This window comes from Nanorana parkeri, unplaced genomic scaffold (assembly GCF_000935625.1).
Source record: "Nanorana parkeri isolate BGI_ZX_2015 unplaced genomic scaffold, ASM93562v1 scaffold6, whole genome shotgun sequence".
NCBI classification, from domain to species: domain Eukaryota; kingdom Metazoa; phylum Chordata; class Amphibia; order Anura; family Dicroglossidae; genus Nanorana; species Nanorana parkeri.
In genome coordinates, this window is record NW_017306274.1 from 3,561,296 (window position 1) to 3,579,887 (window position 18,592).

Here is an 18,592-nt window from a genome sequence, read left to right on the forward strand (position 1 = left end):
AGGACTATAAAATATTTACACAGTGTGAGACTTCATACTGGGCTTTAACCACCTCTGTACCAGCATATTGTAAAAAAAAATGGCGGGAGGTGGACGTGTATTTCTGGAGCGCCGTTTAAAAACAACATTTCAGAAAACACACTTGGGCAGCCTGTGCACCAGTATATGGCTGTGATCTGAGTTGTCATTGGACAGTTCAGATCACAGCCACAGTGCACAGAGCCAATCAAAGTGGCTCTGCACCTTGTGATCACTGTGAACCAATCACGTGTAAACACTAATGGTGTTTACAAACATTCAGCTTATTTACAAAGGAGGAAGCTCCCCTTCATCCATTCAGCAGGAAGGAGGATTGTCAGTTTAAAGGAGAGGGTGAGGGTGGGGGGTCTTAAAGTGCCATTGACCACCAATAATGATGGGATTGTTTTTTAAATGGTGGATGTTTAGAGTGCCATTGACCACCAATGGCTGTGGGAGTTGGGAGGTTAAAGTGTCATTGAACACCAATAATTGGGAGATTGGGCTATTTTTAAAGGCTAAGAAATGAAAGGTAAATGTAAGCAAACCCACATTTTTGGTCTTTTTTTCCCATTTTATAGTACAAATTAAACAATTTGTACAAACACAATTTGAAGGTTTGTCTTTGTACCCACTATATTTACAACATCAAGGTGACTGACAACTAGGCTCATCAAAAGTACCGAGAGTTGTCTAAAATATATACGGATTATGTTAAGCACAATAGGACAAATCAGTGGAGTTCTATAGGTCACAATCAAATAACAAACACTTATTGAACGCTGCGGACAATATCCTACCTCCATGAAGATAGACATAGACTTCCTTGTGTCCTTCTTTGTGCCCATTATCATTCTCATCTCCGATGGTTATCGTCAGCGTATTCGTGGCGCTCATGGGAGGGTTCCCGTTATCGGTTACGATCACAGGAAGATGGAACTCTTTCTCTTGTTCCCGGTCAAAGATTCTCTGAGTTTGGATGGAGGCTGTGTTATTTCCATGGTCAACCAACAGGAAGCCAGAGGAATTCTGGAGGTCACTTGGAAGAGAAAACCGAAAGGGCGGCCCATTTCCTGGAGAGTCCGCATCTACGACATACAACAAATAAGAGCTTTCGTTCATACGTAAGGTCTGTGGCCAGGCGGTATTTTCCCAAACTACAGGCATATACAAGCCGTCGAACCTTGGACCATTGTCATTGATGTCTAGAAGGGCGAGAGACACTGTTGCTGTGCCCGTTTGCGCTGGAGAACCTTTATCAATGGCCAAGATGACTAGAGCATACTGCGATATGGTTTCTCGGTCCAGAGGTTTAGCCACTATCAAGGAACCATTTTGGTCAATGTAAAATTCTTCAAGAACATCCGTGTCTGCTTCAATGTTGTAAGATATCTGTCTATTTTCTTTTGAATCGGCATCCGTAGCGGTCACTCGAGTTATAATGCTTCCTACAGTTATATTTTCCAAAAAAGGTTCCACATGAACCAGCGATGGACTAAAGACTGGAGGGTGGTCATTATAATCTTGCAGTTCTATCAGACAATGAGAAGTAGTAGAGGACTCTAAATCTTCTACTTTGATGGTGAGATTAAACCAACGCTCATGAGGGTTTTCATAATCTAGTTTCTTTTTCAATTTTATTTCGGCCAAGTGGTTCTTCCTACCGTTTTCAATGGAGAATTTCTGATCAGGATCCCCCTCGATTATACTGAAGGTCAGTAAAGCGTTTTCTCCAACATCCTCATCGACTGCAGAGACCTGAAGGACCTTAAAGTTGACTTCACTGGTCTCTGAAACGACTGCGGTCCAAACATCTTGAGTGAATCTTGGGGGGTGATCATTAATGTCCACCACTGTGACTGTTGCAGTACCTGTGGTCGAAAGTCCACCACCATCTTTAACTTCTACCAGAATCAAATAGGTATCATTCTTTTCTCTATCAAGGTCTCCAACAGCTGTATAAATTGTACCAGTCTCATGGTTTATGGCAAACATCTTTTGGCTTGAGGAATCCAGTGGACTGTTTACTATTGAGTAAGTCAAAATGGCATTCTGTCCTTCATTTTTATCATCAAGATCTATGGCTGCCATCTCCATGACTGAAGTGCTTGGTGGTGAATGTTCCATCACGCTGGCATTGCAAATGTTAAAGGTGCAGAGGAACTGTGGGGCATTGTCATTGATGTCCTGTACGTAGATGATCACATCAGTAAATCCCGTGAGACCGTCACCGTCGTCATCGGTGGCCAGCACCACAAATCTCCACACTGCATGTTCTTCACGGTCCAGGGTCTGCAGGGCAAAGATCTGTCCCGTCTTTTCAGTGATGGTGAAGACTGTTTCAGCACCACTACCGTGCAGGGAATACTTTAAACCTCCCAGTTCGTTATGGTCTGGATCGTTAGCAGAAACCTTGGTGGTGTACAAAAGAAACATTAATATACATATAAAAAACACAATGAGGCATCTATATAAAGCAGTGAATCTGACATTCACCAAACACTCACTGCAGGCGAAACTTCCTTATGCATGTGTTTTACATGACAGTGATTGATTCACTGATACTTCTAAGTTTTGAGGAGAATCTGGAGGTTACCCACTGATTTAGCCATTTGTTATCTAAAACTCTTGGAAATCCTAAATGTGATTGAAGATCCACCTATGGGGAACATTTCTTGCTCTGCTTTACGCTAAACTATGGGGGACCTAGTGTTTTCCATGTATATCTTGAGAGAATCCATCAGGTTGTTAGACAACATTGGTTGACATGAAGTAGAGTTGAGGAGAGAGTCAAGTTGGCCTAAGGTGAGGACCATGACTAAGTCCTGTTTGGGTTAAACACATCAAATGGGGGAAAGGGCCTAGGCAGGTTTTCTGTATTCTTGCGTCTGGAACAATAAAGTTTTATGCTGATGTCATGGAAATGCAAGCAGTCCCTATGCTTTTGGCCTAATGTGAGGGTTGGGGGTTTAGCATGGGAGAGTTATATCAGACAGAGAGATCCCACAGAAGAGTTACAATTTGGGGTGGTCTTACCCTTTAATAAACAAGAACTGGCTGCAATAAAGGGCTTGTAGACCTGGACTTCGGACCAGCAGAAGTAAATAACATTTAGGTGTACTGAGAAAAATTCTTACCTGCAATACAAACATTGGTAAGTCAACCAGTCCCTCTGCGACACTTCCTCGATACTCGTTCAAAGAAAACACCGGGGCCTCATCATTTTTGTTCAATACGCTGATGGTCACAGTGGCGTAATCCTCCCATTTCCCATCAGATGCCAACAGGGTGAGCACATAGACCTTCACCTCCTCATAATCCAGGGGGTGCACAATTAAAATGGCGCCCGTCTCCGGGTTGACATCCAGCACTCCGCCTATGTTCCCCGATGTGATCTGGTATCGGATATTGGCATTCATACCTGGAAAAAGGACATTTTAGACTTCATTGAACATTCACTTCCCTGCAGATGGACCTGTACAAGATGGGTTACTACAACCAATAAGAACTCTTTACTGGAATGTGGGCATTTGTATTAAGGCTATTCACAGAACATAATACCAATAAAACAAATAGGAAAAGGCGTTTGACTTTTAGAACTGAAGCCAAAAGGGTGCTCACCATCATCACCTACTTTGCACATCTTTCAACCCTTACCTTTTAATATTACATGTTACCTTCATCAGGGGCCTTTGCTCTCCTAATCACCACCTACTTTGCACATCTTTCAACCTTCACCTTATAACATCACATGGCACCTTCATCAGGGTCACTGGGTCTCACCATCACCACCTACTTTGCACATCTTTCAACCTTCACCATTTAATGTCACATGGTACCTTCATCAGGGTCATTGGCGCTCACCATCACCACCTACTTTGCACATCTTTCAACCTTCACCTTATAACATCGCATGGTACCTTCATCAGGGTCACTGGTGCTCACCATCACCGCCTTACTTTGCACATCTTTCAACCTTCACCATTTAATGTCACATGGTACCTTCATCAGGGTCATTGGCGCTCACCATCACCACCTACTTTGCACATCTTTCAACCTTCACCTTATAACATCACATGGTACCTTAATCAGTGTCACAGGTGCTCACAGTCACCACCTACTTTGCACATCTTTCAACCTTCACCATTTAATGTCACATGGTACCATCATCAGGGTCACCGGTGCTCACCATCACCGCCTACTTTGTACATCTTTCAGCCTTCACATTTTAATATCACACGGTACCTTCATCAGTGTCCTTGGTGCTCACCATCACCACCTACTTTGCACATCTTTCAACCTTCAACTTATAACATCACACTGTACCTTCATCAGGGTCGCTGGCGCTCACCGTCGCCACCACTGTACCCACATCCTGGTCCTCGTCCACGCTGACATAGTAGGCGCTCTGCACAAAGGCCGGCGGGTTATCATTGACATCGCTGATAAAAATGCGCACGTAGGCCGTATCTGCGTAGACAACAGGCAAGCAAATTTAAAACAAAAAACAAAAAAACCCCGGAGTGAGCCAATTCTGTCGGCTGCAATTTCTCTGCCTGTCGGGCAGAGCGTTAAATGAAAACTAATATGTAGACGATACGGGAACAGGCCCCCGGGGGCAAGGGAACAATTTACACAGCCGCATTATCCCGAACGCGCTTGAAGAGGGAGACGGACGTCAAAAGCCATTCTTCTCAATAGATAACACACAGATAATTGATTTCTGATGTCACAAGCTTTTTATTTTTGAGGCCTATCGCCCCAATAAGGCCGTTTAGTCTGGGGGGATAATTTGCACAGCTTCGGAGCTCAGCAATTTCAAAGGAGAATAAACGCTGAAAAACTCTATTATATATTCACAGCGTCTATCTGCGTAGCCCGCAGCCCGGCACAAATAGATTCACTTCGCCTTTTTTTTTTTTTCTCTTCTCCTTTCCATCTATGTATCTTATTAATGTAAGTTTATTCCAATACATTTTCCACCTACCCCAGTTATGTCATTTTAATGGTGATGGTCCCATTATTCCAAACTTCCTTCCCGTAGACAAATTTCAATCAGGAACACTTTATTAACCCTTTAAACTGCAACCCAAAGAATGAAAAAAAGAAAAGAAAGATACAGCACAGATGCATCCCAACTGCATTATATTTAGCGGTATGCCTTGTATTAAAAACTACCACGGGCTTTTGTCTTTGGCATTTCGTAATGCCAAAAACACACAATTTAATCCAGTTAGGTTTTAAAGCGGTACAGCGGGGAGATATAAAGAACGCAAATAATACGGATCTGTATTCATTAACATAGCATTACATGTAGTCGTTTAAATGCGAGCAGTGTAAGTAAGCAGCTTCTGGCAGTCCCTGTACATCAGAGCTCAGGCTGGGAGAGGGAGAAGCAGCATTAGGAGCCAATTTATAAAAGGGATGCAGCGATAACGATACTAGTATCGGTCAGTGGCGTCACAAGGGGGGTGCGGGGGGGTGCGGCCCGCACCCGGGTGACATCATTGGAGGGGTGACACCAAAATGACTCACAGTCATTTTGGTGTCAGCAGCGAGTCATTACATGCTGCCCTGCTTCCTGATTGGCTCCATGCTCCCTCGTCACTTGAGATGACTCGCTGCCCGCTTCCTGATTGGTCCCTTACTGACGTCACTGCTTGCCAGGAGCTGGGTGGGGTTCCAGCCAGAGCATCCCGCTCAACTTCTGGCAACCAGTGATGTAAGTAAGCTGGGCTGGACCCCAGCCAGAGTGTCACAGGTTGGCCATGTGACCTAATGTGACCCAATGAGATGCCACCTGAGGCAGCTGACTCAGGCTGCTTCATTATAGGGAAGGTTCTGAGTTAGCCAACTGTGTGTAGCCTTGCATGACTTCACATAGCTAGGGCTGTACGGATTCTTTGTTCTTATGGTTCTTCTTGTTGGGTGTTTTTGAAAAACTGTTTTTGGATAATAGTCCCGGAGAACAGAGAACATCGAGTCTCTCTCTGCGACGGGGGGCCTGTCGTTACTCGATTGTCAAAACAAGCTCGGCGCACGCTAATGAAATGTTGCCTTTGATGCGTCAGCTGCAAATCCGTCTAATGAAAGTCATCATCTTATTGGCTTGTACGGATTTTTTTTTTTTTGTGTTTTTTTTGTGGGGTTTTTTGGAAAAAAAAAAAAAAAAAAAAAAAAAAGCCAACACATTTTTTCTAGACATCCTGTGTACCGGAATTGGGCTGCCCATGTTTTCCCGGTCGAGCTGATTCCGAGCCGTCGGATGATTTGACCTCCAGTAAGTATGACGTCTTTGCTTCTCGGTCGAAGACCGCTGCGGTGTAGATGCTCCCCGTCTCGGGGTCTATGTGGAACAGAGCATGGTCCCCACTACGATCTTCCAATATGGAATACATGATCTGGAAGACAAGACACAGAGGTCAAGGACTGGACACAATCTTATCATAGCAGACCGCAACCTCATAAGAGGTTCATCAATTCATCAAAATGAGAGAGAGTAGCAGGGACTGTTCTTTGTTACAGGATGTTACTGATCATACAGTATATATATATATATATATAGTGCAGGTCTGTGACCAGACCCGAGTCTGGAACTCTCCTTCATCTGCACCCTCCTACCCCATATTTGCACCATGCGTTTAAATATTTGGCATTTGCACAGTACAGTAGGGACTGACCACTTTAATGCAGTTGGCCAGCTTGAACATGTATGGCAATATATGCGAACCATTCAGACATTTCAGTATCGATGTGGTCTATAGCATCTGACGTGTTATACATACTGTCAGGGCTGTAGCTACCATGGAGCGAGTGAGGCACTCGCCTCAGGCGCAGCTGAGAGGGGACGTAGCCAGGGCCAGCCTGGCTGCGCCCCCTCGCCCCTGTTGCCAGGGCGAGCACAGGGCGCCATTGGCAACAGAAGCGCCAGGCGGCCAACACAGCCGCGGCTCGGCAGGGAGAAGAGGAGCAGCACAGGCTCCAGCTTCTCCTTAGATCCCCGCTGGTCTCCCCCACCTGTATGGGCAGAGGACTCTGCATCTTCACGGGTCACGGGTCTGTTTAGACCAGTAATATTTAGACCCCTAATAAAAATTTTTAAAAAACACACACACACAATTAGACATGTGCAAAAGACTAAAAATGTGTTTCGGACTTTGTATGCTATATGGATTTGGGCACCAGCGCATTCTGCGAATGCGCGCAGCCATCCTGGAGGCAGGGCTCATTACATCACATGACGCCTTGTGTACGCAGCGATGGGTGACATAACACGCCTGCTGGGGGGAACAATTTTCTTTTCTTGCCTCGGGCGCAAAAGGAGCTAGCTAAGGCTCTGCATACTGTACATACATAGCTAGCTCTCTCTCTCTAAATATATACAATATATTCTTTCTTTCTCTCTCCCTCACTCTTCTCTCTCTCTCTCACTCTTCTCTCTCTCTCTCTCCCTCACTCTTTTCTCTCTCTCACTCTTTTCTCTCTCTCACTCTTCTCTCTCTCTCCCTCACTCTTCTCTTTCTTTCTCTCTCCCTCACTCTTCTCTCTCTCTCTCTCACTCTTCTCTCTTTCTCTCCCTCACTCTTCTCTTTCTTTCTCTCTCCCTCACTCTTCTCTCTCTCTCTCTCACTCTTCTCTCTTTCTCTCCCTCACTCTTCTCTTTCTTTCTCTCTCCCTCACTCTTCTCTCTCTCACTCTTCTCTCTCTCCCTCACTCTTCTCTTTCTTCTCTCTCTCTCTCTCTCTCACTCTTCTCTTTCTCCCTCACTCTTCTCTTTCCTCTCTCTCTCTCACTCCCTCACTCTTCTCTCTCTCTCCCTCACTCTTCTCTCTCTTCTCTATCCCTCTCTCTTTTCTCTCTCCTTCTCCTCTTTCTCTCCCTCACTCTTCTCGCTCTCTCTCTTCTCTCTCAAATTTCAAATAAGCTTTATTGGCCGGGCCAAATACATTTTAGCATTGCCAAAGCATTTGAGGAACTTTCTCTCTCTCTCTTATCAATGTTTTTTTCTTCCTCTCTGTCTATGCTTTTTCTCTCTCTCTCTTCTCTCTCTCTCTCTCCCTTCTTCACTCTTTTCTTTCTTTCTTCTCTATTTTCTACCTTTGTCTCAATTCTCTCTCTCTTTCTTTCTATTTCTCTCTCTGTCCTATCTCCAGTTACACTGAGCAGTGGGGAAATTACACTATTTGAATCGGGGAATCTTGTAGTTTCCGCTCCCCCATTGGTAAGGAAAGCAAGAAAGCAAAGATGAAAGTGATGGTTTCTTTTGGGAAGACTACCATTGTTGTCCCCTGCAAGGATGGGAGGATCAGCATGAGAGAATTAATTCAATGCGCTGCACAGAGATACATCAAAGCAAAGGAAAAATACAAAAAAAGTCAGAAAAACATTTTCTCCTTCTGTAAAGAAATGCTTTTGATTCATGTCGCTCTTTCTTTTCTTTGCAGTACATGTGTGATAACACAGCAGAGGCAGGCAGAGCAGGTCTGTGCTGATACCTGTTTATTATGTGTACATGTGCTGGAAATCCAAGGACATCAAGTGTCTTGTATTGTTTCAATGGAGACAAAGCAGGATGCTATGAGACGTATTTTCGGTGAATTGTGTCAGTGTGAAGTTCTGTTTGTCTTTAAAAAAGGGAACGCAAAACGTAATTTTCTTTCAAATATCTATTGCTTATGTAGAAGTAAGACTTGGCCTGGATACTACAAAAGATCTCAAGTAGAGTATTATTAACCTATTATGCTTGAGATCCTATGTAGTATCCAGGCCAAATCTTACACATAGCATGAAACAACTCCTGCACTTTGCCTCTATGTAGGAGTTTCCTAGCACAAGTTTACTGCTGCTCTCTCTCCTTGTGCAGGGTGACTGGTCTTGTCTATGCCCCCTCCTGTAAGGAAGACTGCTCACCTCACTGCTTCTCTCTCTCCTTGTGCGGGGTGACTGGCCTTGTCTCCTCCCCCTCCTGTAATAAAGACCGGTCACTGCTACTCTCTCTCCTTGTGCAGGGTGACTGGTCTTGTCTCCACCCCCTCCTGTAGTTTTCTGCAGGCAGCCTGTAGTGGGTGGAGCCTGGTTGGTCCCTCCCACAGCTCTGCCCTCTGCACAGGCTATGCACAGCACATTGATGATGTCACTGCTGCTTTTATAGGGTGATAACTGGGTGTGAATTTGGTGCACACAGAGTGGATATATATCCCCTTTGAGGCTATAGAAGTAAATAGTTTTATGAATGTTTTTGCGGGTTCTGTAGTTTGTAGTGGGTGGAACCTGCTGGGTCCTCCTACAGCTCTGCCCTCTGCACAGACTATGTGCAGCACAGCGATGATGTTTCTGTTGCTTTTATAAGGCAATATCAAGGTTTGTAAGGGCATGTGGTGAACACAAAATTAATTTATATCCTTTGTGGCTATTCAGAAATAAGAAAAGTTTGTTTCCATGGAAAAGTTTCCAGGAGTCCAGCTTTAAAGATTTAAATATAGAGGGGAAGAGTTTAAGGGTCAGGCTTGATGTGCCCTTCTTAGGGAGATTTACCCTTAGTTTTTGTCCCAATAACACAACATGGAGTGAGAGAAAATCTCCCCACTAGCGGATAATGGCAGTATACAAAAACCCAACAGAAATTCTAAACCTTCCCCACACTTTTTAAAACTAAAAATGGAAGCAAATCTGTTACAAAGAGCAATTTCTTATATTTTTGTGGCTTCCATATTTTACTTGGCTAATAATAATAATAATAATGATGATGATATTCTAGTTGACTGTAAAAAAAAGTCCCAATAAGAAAGCTATTAAAACCTGAAAATGGAGAATAATCTGCCATGGTGAAAGACACATAGGAATTTCCTATGCTCCTCAGCTCAATCTAGTGGCAGGAATGCCATGTGAACTGCATTCTCCCAGCATATGGGTAGCCTGAAGAGTTTTAAAAAGACGCCATAGTGACAGATACAATAAACATTTGTAGTTACAAATCATTGTTACAGCAAATAGATAGTTGCAAAATATCAGTGCATCAATTGGAATGTTACTGAATGTTGGTACAACCAAATGATCATTGTCAAATGTTACTACAGTCACAGGAACGGTGATGGATGTCGGTGCAACCAATAGAATGATGATGAATGTTGATATCACCTACAGGACCTATGGTACAATCAATGGAATGTTGATGAATGCTGGCACAACTGATGGTATGTTGATGGGTAGCACAGCCAGTGGAATGTTGGATTATGATGATCCATCTAGTGGAATGTTGGATCATGTTGGCACAGCCAGTGGAATGTTGAATTATGATGATCCAGCCAATGAAATGTGTGATCATGTTGGCACAGCCATCGGAATGTTGGATTATGTTGATCCAGCCAATGGAATGTTGGATCATGCCGGCAATGCTGATGACTGAATGGACATTTCATGAATCAATCATGCCTTGAAGGGGGTAAAGAAAGTCAACAGTCAAAGGTACAGAAAATGCAGATCTGAAATCTGAAGGCAGTGGTTTATGCTTTCATTACCTCTCCATTAAGACCTAGGTCTTGGTCAGATGCAGAAACCTGAAGGACAAAAGTCCCCAACTCAAGTCCTTCAGTCACTGAAGCCTCGTATATTGATGAGCTGAAGAACGGTACATTATCATTCACATCTGCAAGTTCAACAAAGCATCTTATTGTTTTTTTTCTCAACTACAAGTGTTACAAAACATACAACAATAAAAGAAAAAACTGTAATACCGCTATTTAGTTCTTCGGCTAAATTGAAATGCTATATACACAAAGCTTTAGAAAAGAGATGCATTGACTGTTTTTAAATTAGCTGTGAGAAGCCATTCAGGGTTGCACACGTGTCTTAGCATCACATTGAGCCACTATATAGGCTGTTCACACCCTCTTAAATTCTCAGCAATATTTATTATCAATATTTATTATATTTATTATCATTATTTATTAAAGACTGTTAACAACATTAGATTAGAAGACTCTAATTAGCTTTAACAGCCGGCAAGTATAACTTTTGTGTCTCTTTGGTCATTGGTTTAGCATCATGTTCCTGTAGGAGGAGAGGACAGGTGCACTTTACAAAGTGTGTATTCAGACTTTTGTCCTACCTGTAATATTAATATACACTGTAGTGAAGGCGGCTAGAGGCACCGGAGCGACATTCTGAGCCCTGACTTTCAAGATAAAGTTCCTGGTGGTTTCATAGTCGAGGTTCTCAGCCACTAATACTGAAGCGGAACCATCCTCCCGGTTCACTGTCAGGTAAAAACGCACTGGCATGTTACTCTCAGGAACCAGTCCTTCTTCCAAATTATATGTCACTCGAGGATCCCCCAGAAGCGATCTTGCCTTAACAGTCTGCATAGAGCGGAGAGATATAATGGAATTAAGTCGTCATTTGAGGAAAACACGACTCTGTATTGGCAAATCTTTTGATAAAGATGAATGCAAATGATGTCCCACACTTCAGGGATTCCCCACAAATGTTACCTCTGGTCAAACCAGTTTACACCTTTGGCTCATTTTTGCTCGGAACTTGTGTAGTGTTCTTGTCCTTCCACTCTACTTACTCCTTCTAAAAGGTGGCCATACACCTTACAACCATCGCACAACTTTTGTTGTGCGATGGTTGTAAGATCATTAAAATTTTGTACGATCTGCCCTTTTTGAACAGGCAGATCGTACTTGCGATCATCGCAAGCCCTCCCGCCCAGGGGCGGGCTTCCGATGATTGCAGTGCTGAGCGGGCAGTGTGTGCGATTTTTGGCGGGTTTTCAAGCGTGCTCGTAAGAGGAAAGTCGTACGAGCTTACAGTAGAAGTTGTCGCACGCTGCCCATACACCTGCCGATTATCGTACGATCGCGGGATCACCTTTAGACTCTAACAATCATCCTTGAGTTTTCACAATCTGCTGGTTATAACTCAGCACGTTAGCTCAGATCTCTGCAGTGCACACCTGCCCTGATCAGAAAAGCTTAAGTAGACTGCTGGACATTAGGTCTATGTCTCCTGCTCAGGCCCTAGATTCAGGACAGTCTGACTTCTACCTGCTCATGTCCTGGATTATTACTGCAGATTGTTTGGACTGCATGTATACTCAGCTTCCCTGTATTTATCCTGACCATCAATCTGCTACCTTTGCTACTGTCAGTCATTGCACTCTCCACATGTCTGGAACCTGGATTCTGTTTAGGATCAGTTTTTATGTGCTTGGTCTGACCATTAACATTTAGGTTGGCTATCACGGTGGTTCTACAGAACTGACATAACAGACTCCATGACTTGAGTAAGTCCACACTCCCTGCTAGTGCCACACAGGGGCATAATTATCATTGTCTACGTTTTTCAGAGTCCCCCAGTGTCCTAGATAGGTATGGGCTGGGGAAATTAATGATTAATTCTTCGATTAATCGTTAAACTTTTTGATCGATTAAAATTCTTTTGATGGAAAATGAAAAGACTCAGCTCTACGCCGCCTTTCGGGAGTCCCGCCGGAGATCCGGTGGCGTCACAGACTCCTCCCCCCTTCCCCAAGTGGCTCCGTCGGCTAACGAAGGGAAGGGGGGAGGAGTCCGGTGACGTAGATGTCCGTGATGTCACCAGACTCCTCCCCCCTTCCCTTCGTTAGCCGACGGAGCCGGTGAGTTTGCCCAAGAAGCACCAAGCTTCTGTCTTATCTTAAACTTATTTATATGCACTATGTGGCACCATTAGTTCATTTTATTACTTCATTGCTGTGCTGTATGTGTATAGGCCAATGTAGTTGGATCTGTATGTGCGTTATAATTAATCGATTAATCGATAAAAAAAATTTCGATTAATCGAACACGAAAATTTTAATTATTACCAGCCCTAGTATTTATATACCTGTATTTGTGTACATGGTAAAATTCAACTGCTGCATAATCAGAGTGAGACAATATCAAATTAATTCCTGTAGTCTCTGCTTTCAAATCAAGAGGTGATGTGTGTCTAACGGGGGACTGAAATGCCTGTTTTGCTAATGAGGAAATTAAATAGTTAAAAAAAAAAAAGGTTCTGGTGCTAACAGGAGTGAACCCACAGCATCCTCTTCAATCGCTGACCTCCATTAAATATTAACCTGCATTTCACCTAATAATTAATACTCATTAATATCTCATATAAAGTAATAATAAATATTTCATCATAATTCATAGACGTTTAATAGTAACCTCAATTGTACCCTGCAAAAATCTGACCCAAGGATGACTCGGGATTGTGGGGCGATATTTAATATATGAAATCCTTATAGGACAATAGACACGTGTGATTTGTTTCATTCCGAATAAAAATTCGGACAAATTTTTTCCGAAAATTAGGACATTCAGAAACATCCGAATTTCCGAATGTGTCCAAATCCGAATTTCGGTTTACAAATTTAGGATCCGGTCCGAATTTCATTCAAAAACAAAACAGAATCGGACACGTGACTTTTCTGTCCAATCAGATGTGTTTTTCGGTTTAATACATCCGAATGGGTCTGAACACGAATTTTCGTTACAGCAACATGGGAGCCATCTGATTGGCCAGAAAAGTTACATAGTTACATAGTTAGTCAGGTTGAAAAAAGACACATGTCCATCGAGTCACATGCCGTAGCGAACATTTGTGTTCAGTATATACATATAATAATAAAGCTGAGGCTCCTAGACCCGAATGGCATTCGGCTTCTGAATTTCCGAAATGCATGGAGCTCCCGAATGCCATTCGGGTCTGGGAGCCTCCGCTTTAGAAATATATGTATTTGGCTCCCAGACCCGAATGGCATTTGGGAGCTCCATGCAAATCAGAAATTCAGATGCAGAATGCCATTCGGGTCCGGGAGCCAAATACATATATTTCTAAACGGAGGCTTCCAGACACGAATGGCATTTGGGATCCGAATTTCCGAATTGCATTTGGGAGCTGCCGAATGCCTTTCGGGTCTGGGAGCCGCAGCTTTAGTAATACATGTATATGGCTCACAGGCCCGAATGAGATTTGGGAGCTCCCGAATGCAATTCGGAAATTCGGATCCCAAATGCTATTTGGGTCTGGGAGCCAAATTGTAGCAAAAGCTGAGCTGTTGGCCATATGAACCAATCAGATTGCTTGTTTAAATTGCTGCCTACTCGGCTTCCCTCTCTCAGCAATGACTTGGCAGTCTTCCAGCCTTCTAATATCTACTGTAAACTCAACACAGGAGCTCTGGGACCGAGAGTGAGGAGAGCTGAGCTGCTGAATTACTGATGGAAGGTAGGGGAGCATGGGGAGCTGCTGAGCCACTGCTGGGCGAGGGAAGTAGGGAAGCAGAGCTCATAGGTTACTGCTGGGAGAGGGGAGCAAGGGAAAGTGAGCTGCTAAGTCATTGCTGGTAGTAAGATTGAGCTGAATCACTGCTGGAGAAAGGGGGCAGGGTAAGCTGAGCTGCTGAATCACTTATAGGAGGAGGGAGCAAGGGGAGCTAAACTACTGAGAGAATGACTTGAAAGACTTCAGTCTTTCTTTTGTGAACTTTGAGGATTAATTTATCCACATTACCTGCAGCTACAGAGGTCATGGGGGAATGAGCTTTCTAAAAAGCTTATTTACCAGTTGTTGAGAATATGTGAAGACCTATAGCCTTGAATGTAATTTTTTATAAGGCTGGTGGGTAATGCCCATCACTCCTCAATGCCTCTGTGGTCAACTGCGTATCCAGACACCTTGGAGCATTATAATATTGTAACGTACCACAACAGGTGTATCTCTCAATGTGTTCTCAGGAATGACAATTTCATATTTATCTCTTTCCCACACCGGTGGCTGATTCTGGGCATCCGTCACCCGTACTGCTACCTCCACCCGCGTGCTGCGGTTTCCACCATCTGTTGCAATTACTTCTTGTGTTATTAAGGATTTCTGAAAAAGAGAAATCAATCAAAATCAGCCATTTAAAGTGAGGCCATCAATCCAAAATCTCAGGCAAGCTGAATGCACGTCCTTGGTGCTGTTAAACAAAATCTGTCACTTTGTCCATTCAGGAGGAAGCAACAGGGTTTTATCTAAGAACAACCCAAAGCCTGCTCATAATTACTTTTCCTGAATTCCCCTGCCATCGGATCCCTTAGAATATATTTGGTCCATGCAGATATGGAGAGGCAAGTTACCTCCTTCCAGAATGTAGTGCTTGACCCTGAATGGCCAATCGGCCAACACTGGCCGGGGGGGTTCTCCTTACAAGAAAACCTGTCAGTCTGCCCTAAAATGTACCTGTACTAGATATGTGCGATTCTTACTAGGTTTCAGCATTTCCGAATCCCAATGCACCCGAGTGTGTCTGAATCCGAATTTCCGTTTCCGAATTTTGTTCAAAATTTAAACCGAATCGGGCATGTGACTTTTCTGGCCAATCAGATGTGTTTTTCAGTTTAATGGATCTGAACACAAAATTTTAGTTACGGCAACATGGGAGCCATATACAGTATATACATATAATACTAAAGCTGAGGCTCCTAGACCCAAATGGCATTCGGGATCCGAATTTCCGAATTGCATTCGGGGAGCTCCTAAATGCCATTCAGGTCTGGGAGCCATATACATATAATACTAAAGCTGAGGCTCCTAGACCCAAATGGCATTCGGGATCCGAATTTCCGAATTGCATTCGGGGAGCTCCTAAATGCCATTCAGGTCTGGGAGACTCAGCTTTAGTATTATATGTATATGGCTCCCAGACCTGAATGGCATTCAGGAGCTCCCAAATGCAATTAGGAAATTCAGATCCCGAATGTCATTCGGGTCGAGGAGATTCAACTTTAGCATTAATATCTGTATGTGGTTTTCTGTGGTATCCGCAACGAATATTTGTAAACTCCTCCGAAAATTCGGATTTCGTCCTAATCTGAAGCCTGAACTGAATTAAATTTGGGATCCGAATCCCGAATCACAAGATAACGAATATCCGAACCAAATTTTTCTGCAGCTTACATGTCTAACATGTACTCCCTTCCTCTTATGTGACATGGCACCTGAACATTAGTTTACTCCTTCGCATACATTTAACCATCTTCCAGAGCACCTCTACTATGCAGATACCAACTACAAGTAGACAGTAGCCCCCTCCAAGCCTTCCTATTGGTGAAAAGGGCCAGCCAACACATTAAAGTAGACCTGTCATATGAAATACTTAAGACTGCCATTGCAAATCTTCTTATACAAACACTAGTTCACTTGTTTTCTCATTCTGTGTCTTTAAGACTTTCTGAGTGACGGACCTGGAACACGTATGAAGAACAGCGCAGGCAGAGAAAATTGGAAGTCTTTATCTGCAGGCATGCTCCGGGCCAATGATGCCACAGTGACAGCATGACAGATGATCTTTGCCTTTTACGCTGCCATAATGGATGAGCACCAATCACGGCCCTATTGGTTTTGTAGCCCAAAATGTGGTTTGCAGCAAGGCTTTCAGAGTCACATATACAATGGGATATAATACCCTTCTTAAAGCCAAATTGCAGCCATTTTCTGAATTAGACAGGAAGACTCGGAACCTCTGTTGAGATTTTATTCCTATGTCCCCAATGGGGAGATTTCCTTTCACTTCCTGTCCAGATGACACCACAATGAGAGGGAGGGACGTTCTAACTCTTCACTACTATGCACAAAACTAGCCCACAAAGATGTGTTTGGAGTTGGGCATCAAAGCATATCTGTATTTACTCCTTCCTATGCAAAGAAGCATCCAGCAGCAGGGCAGAGGGTCATCAATGGCAGCCGGGCAGAGGGTCATCAATGGCAGCCGGGCAGAGGGGTCATCAATGGCAGCCGGGCAGAAGGTCATCAATGGCAGCCGGGCAGAGGGGTCATCAATGGCAGCCGGGCAGAAGGTCATCAATGGCAGCCGGGCAGAGGGGTCATTAATGGCAGCCGGGCAGAAGGTCATCAATGGCAGCCGAGCTGAGGGTCATTAATGGCAGCCCCTATATTTTTACTATGACAGGTTTACTTTAAAAAAGGAGACCATTGGTGATCACAACACACCGTTAAACGAATGAAGTTAGCTGGAGCTAGCGTCTAAGGTGCCACAATCTCTTCTGCGGAAAAAAAAAGTGCAGGTGTTATTAAAATAGGATAGAATGTGTTGGCATGCTGGGATTTGTAGTTTCACAACAGCTGATGAGCCACGGGCTGCTCATCTGGCCGTGTCACAATGTGTCACATTCTGAGAAGACCAGAGGGAACGGCATGGACTGCGTGTGCAGATGCCCCTGTCCAGCTGGATTACAACACGAGTGAAGATGATATTCCGACAGCCCCTCACAGCTGTCCAGAAAGCCGTGTGCCACCAGCTGTGAGATTACAATGTATCTCCGCAGCCCCACAACGTAGAAGAAATGTATCAGCTGCGGGGAGAGCGCGGTCTCTGTAGACGATTCCTGCGCAGAACCTTTATCTGATACAAGACACAATAATCCGAGAGCCAATCTGCCACCGGGCGTCTCATACCGACACTGACAGCGCCCGAGACATCGCAAATCCAAGCAACCGAACATATGGAACAGATATGAACAATGTTTCCAAATACCTTCAGTCCTCTTTTCTTTCCTTCCATTTTTCCCTTTCTTCCTTCCTTCCATCCTTCTTCCCCTCCTCCATTCATTTCTCTATCTGTTCCTTTCTTTTTCCCTTCTTCCTTCTTTCCCCGTTCTCTCTCTTTCTTCCTTTTTCCTCTCCCATCCTTCCTCCTTCGCTCTGTCATTCCTTCATCCCCCTCACCCCCACTTCCCTCCCTGTTTCTTTCCTTTCTCCCTTCTTTTCTTCTTCCCCTCCTCCCTTCCTTCCTCTGCTACTTTATTTTTCCTTCCTTCCTCTCCTTCTTTTCTTCCTCCTTTCATTCTTTTCTCTGTCCTTCCTTTTTACCATTCTTTCTCCCCCCTCTCCCTCGCTTCCCTCTCTGTTTTTCTTTTCTCTTTCCTTTCTCTCTTCCTTTCTTCTTCCCCTCCTCCCTTTCTTCCTCTCTCTCTGTCTTCCTTCCTCTTTTCCCATTCTTCCTCTTTTTTCTATCCTTCCTCTTTCCATTCTTCTCTGTCATTCCTTTATCTCTCTCTTCCCCCCTCCCCACTTCCGATTCTGTTTGTTTCCTTTTCTCCTTCCTTCCTTCCTTCCTCTGCTACTTTATTTTTCATTTCTCCTCTCTTTCTTCTTTCCTCGTGTCTTTCCTTTTTTCCTCCCCTTCTTCCCTCTCTGTTTCTATCCTTTTTCTCCTTCCTTCCTCCCTTTTCTTCTTCCCCTCCTCCCTTCCTTCCTTTCTCTTTTCCTTACTTTTTCCTTCCTTCCTTATTCTTTCCTTCCTCTTTCTCTCTTCCTTCCTTCTTTTCTTTGTCCCTCTTTACTTCCCTTTTCCATTTCTTTCTGCCAACCACACCCCTTTCCTCTCTGTCTCTTTCCTTTGTCCCTTCTTCCTCCCTTCCATGCTTTTTTCCTTTTCTCCGTCTTTCCTTCCTTTCTTTTTTCCTTCCCTTTCTCCGTCTTTCCTTCCTTATTTTTTCCTTTCCTGTATTCCTTTCTCCCCCCCCCCCCTTTTCTTCTTTCT

The 18,592-nt window shown here is 43.9% G+C and overlaps 1 protein-coding gene across 1 annotated transcript in view; it reads right to left on the reverse strand.

Annotated features, from left to right (window-relative positions):
- Positions 1-18,592, reverse strand: part of LOC108784153 (neural-cadherin-like) — a 60,969-nt gene that overhangs the window by 276 nt on the left and 42,101 nt on the right. The window contains exons 12-18 of the mRNA XM_018552890.1: positions 14,752-14,919; positions 11,126-11,375; positions 10,536-10,663; positions 6,233-6,419; positions 4,345-4,488; positions 3,156-3,439; positions 819-2,430 (exon numbers count right to left, since the gene is read on the reverse strand). Of these exons, the coding sequence (XP_018408392.1) occupies positions 819-2,430; positions 3,156-3,439; positions 4,345-4,488; positions 6,233-6,419; positions 10,536-10,663; positions 11,126-11,375; positions 14,752-14,919 (2,773 nt within the window). The remainder of the gene's footprint in view (positions 1-818; positions 2,431-3,155; positions 3,440-4,344; positions 4,489-6,232; positions 6,420-10,535; positions 10,664-11,125; positions 11,376-14,751; positions 14,920-18,592) is intronic.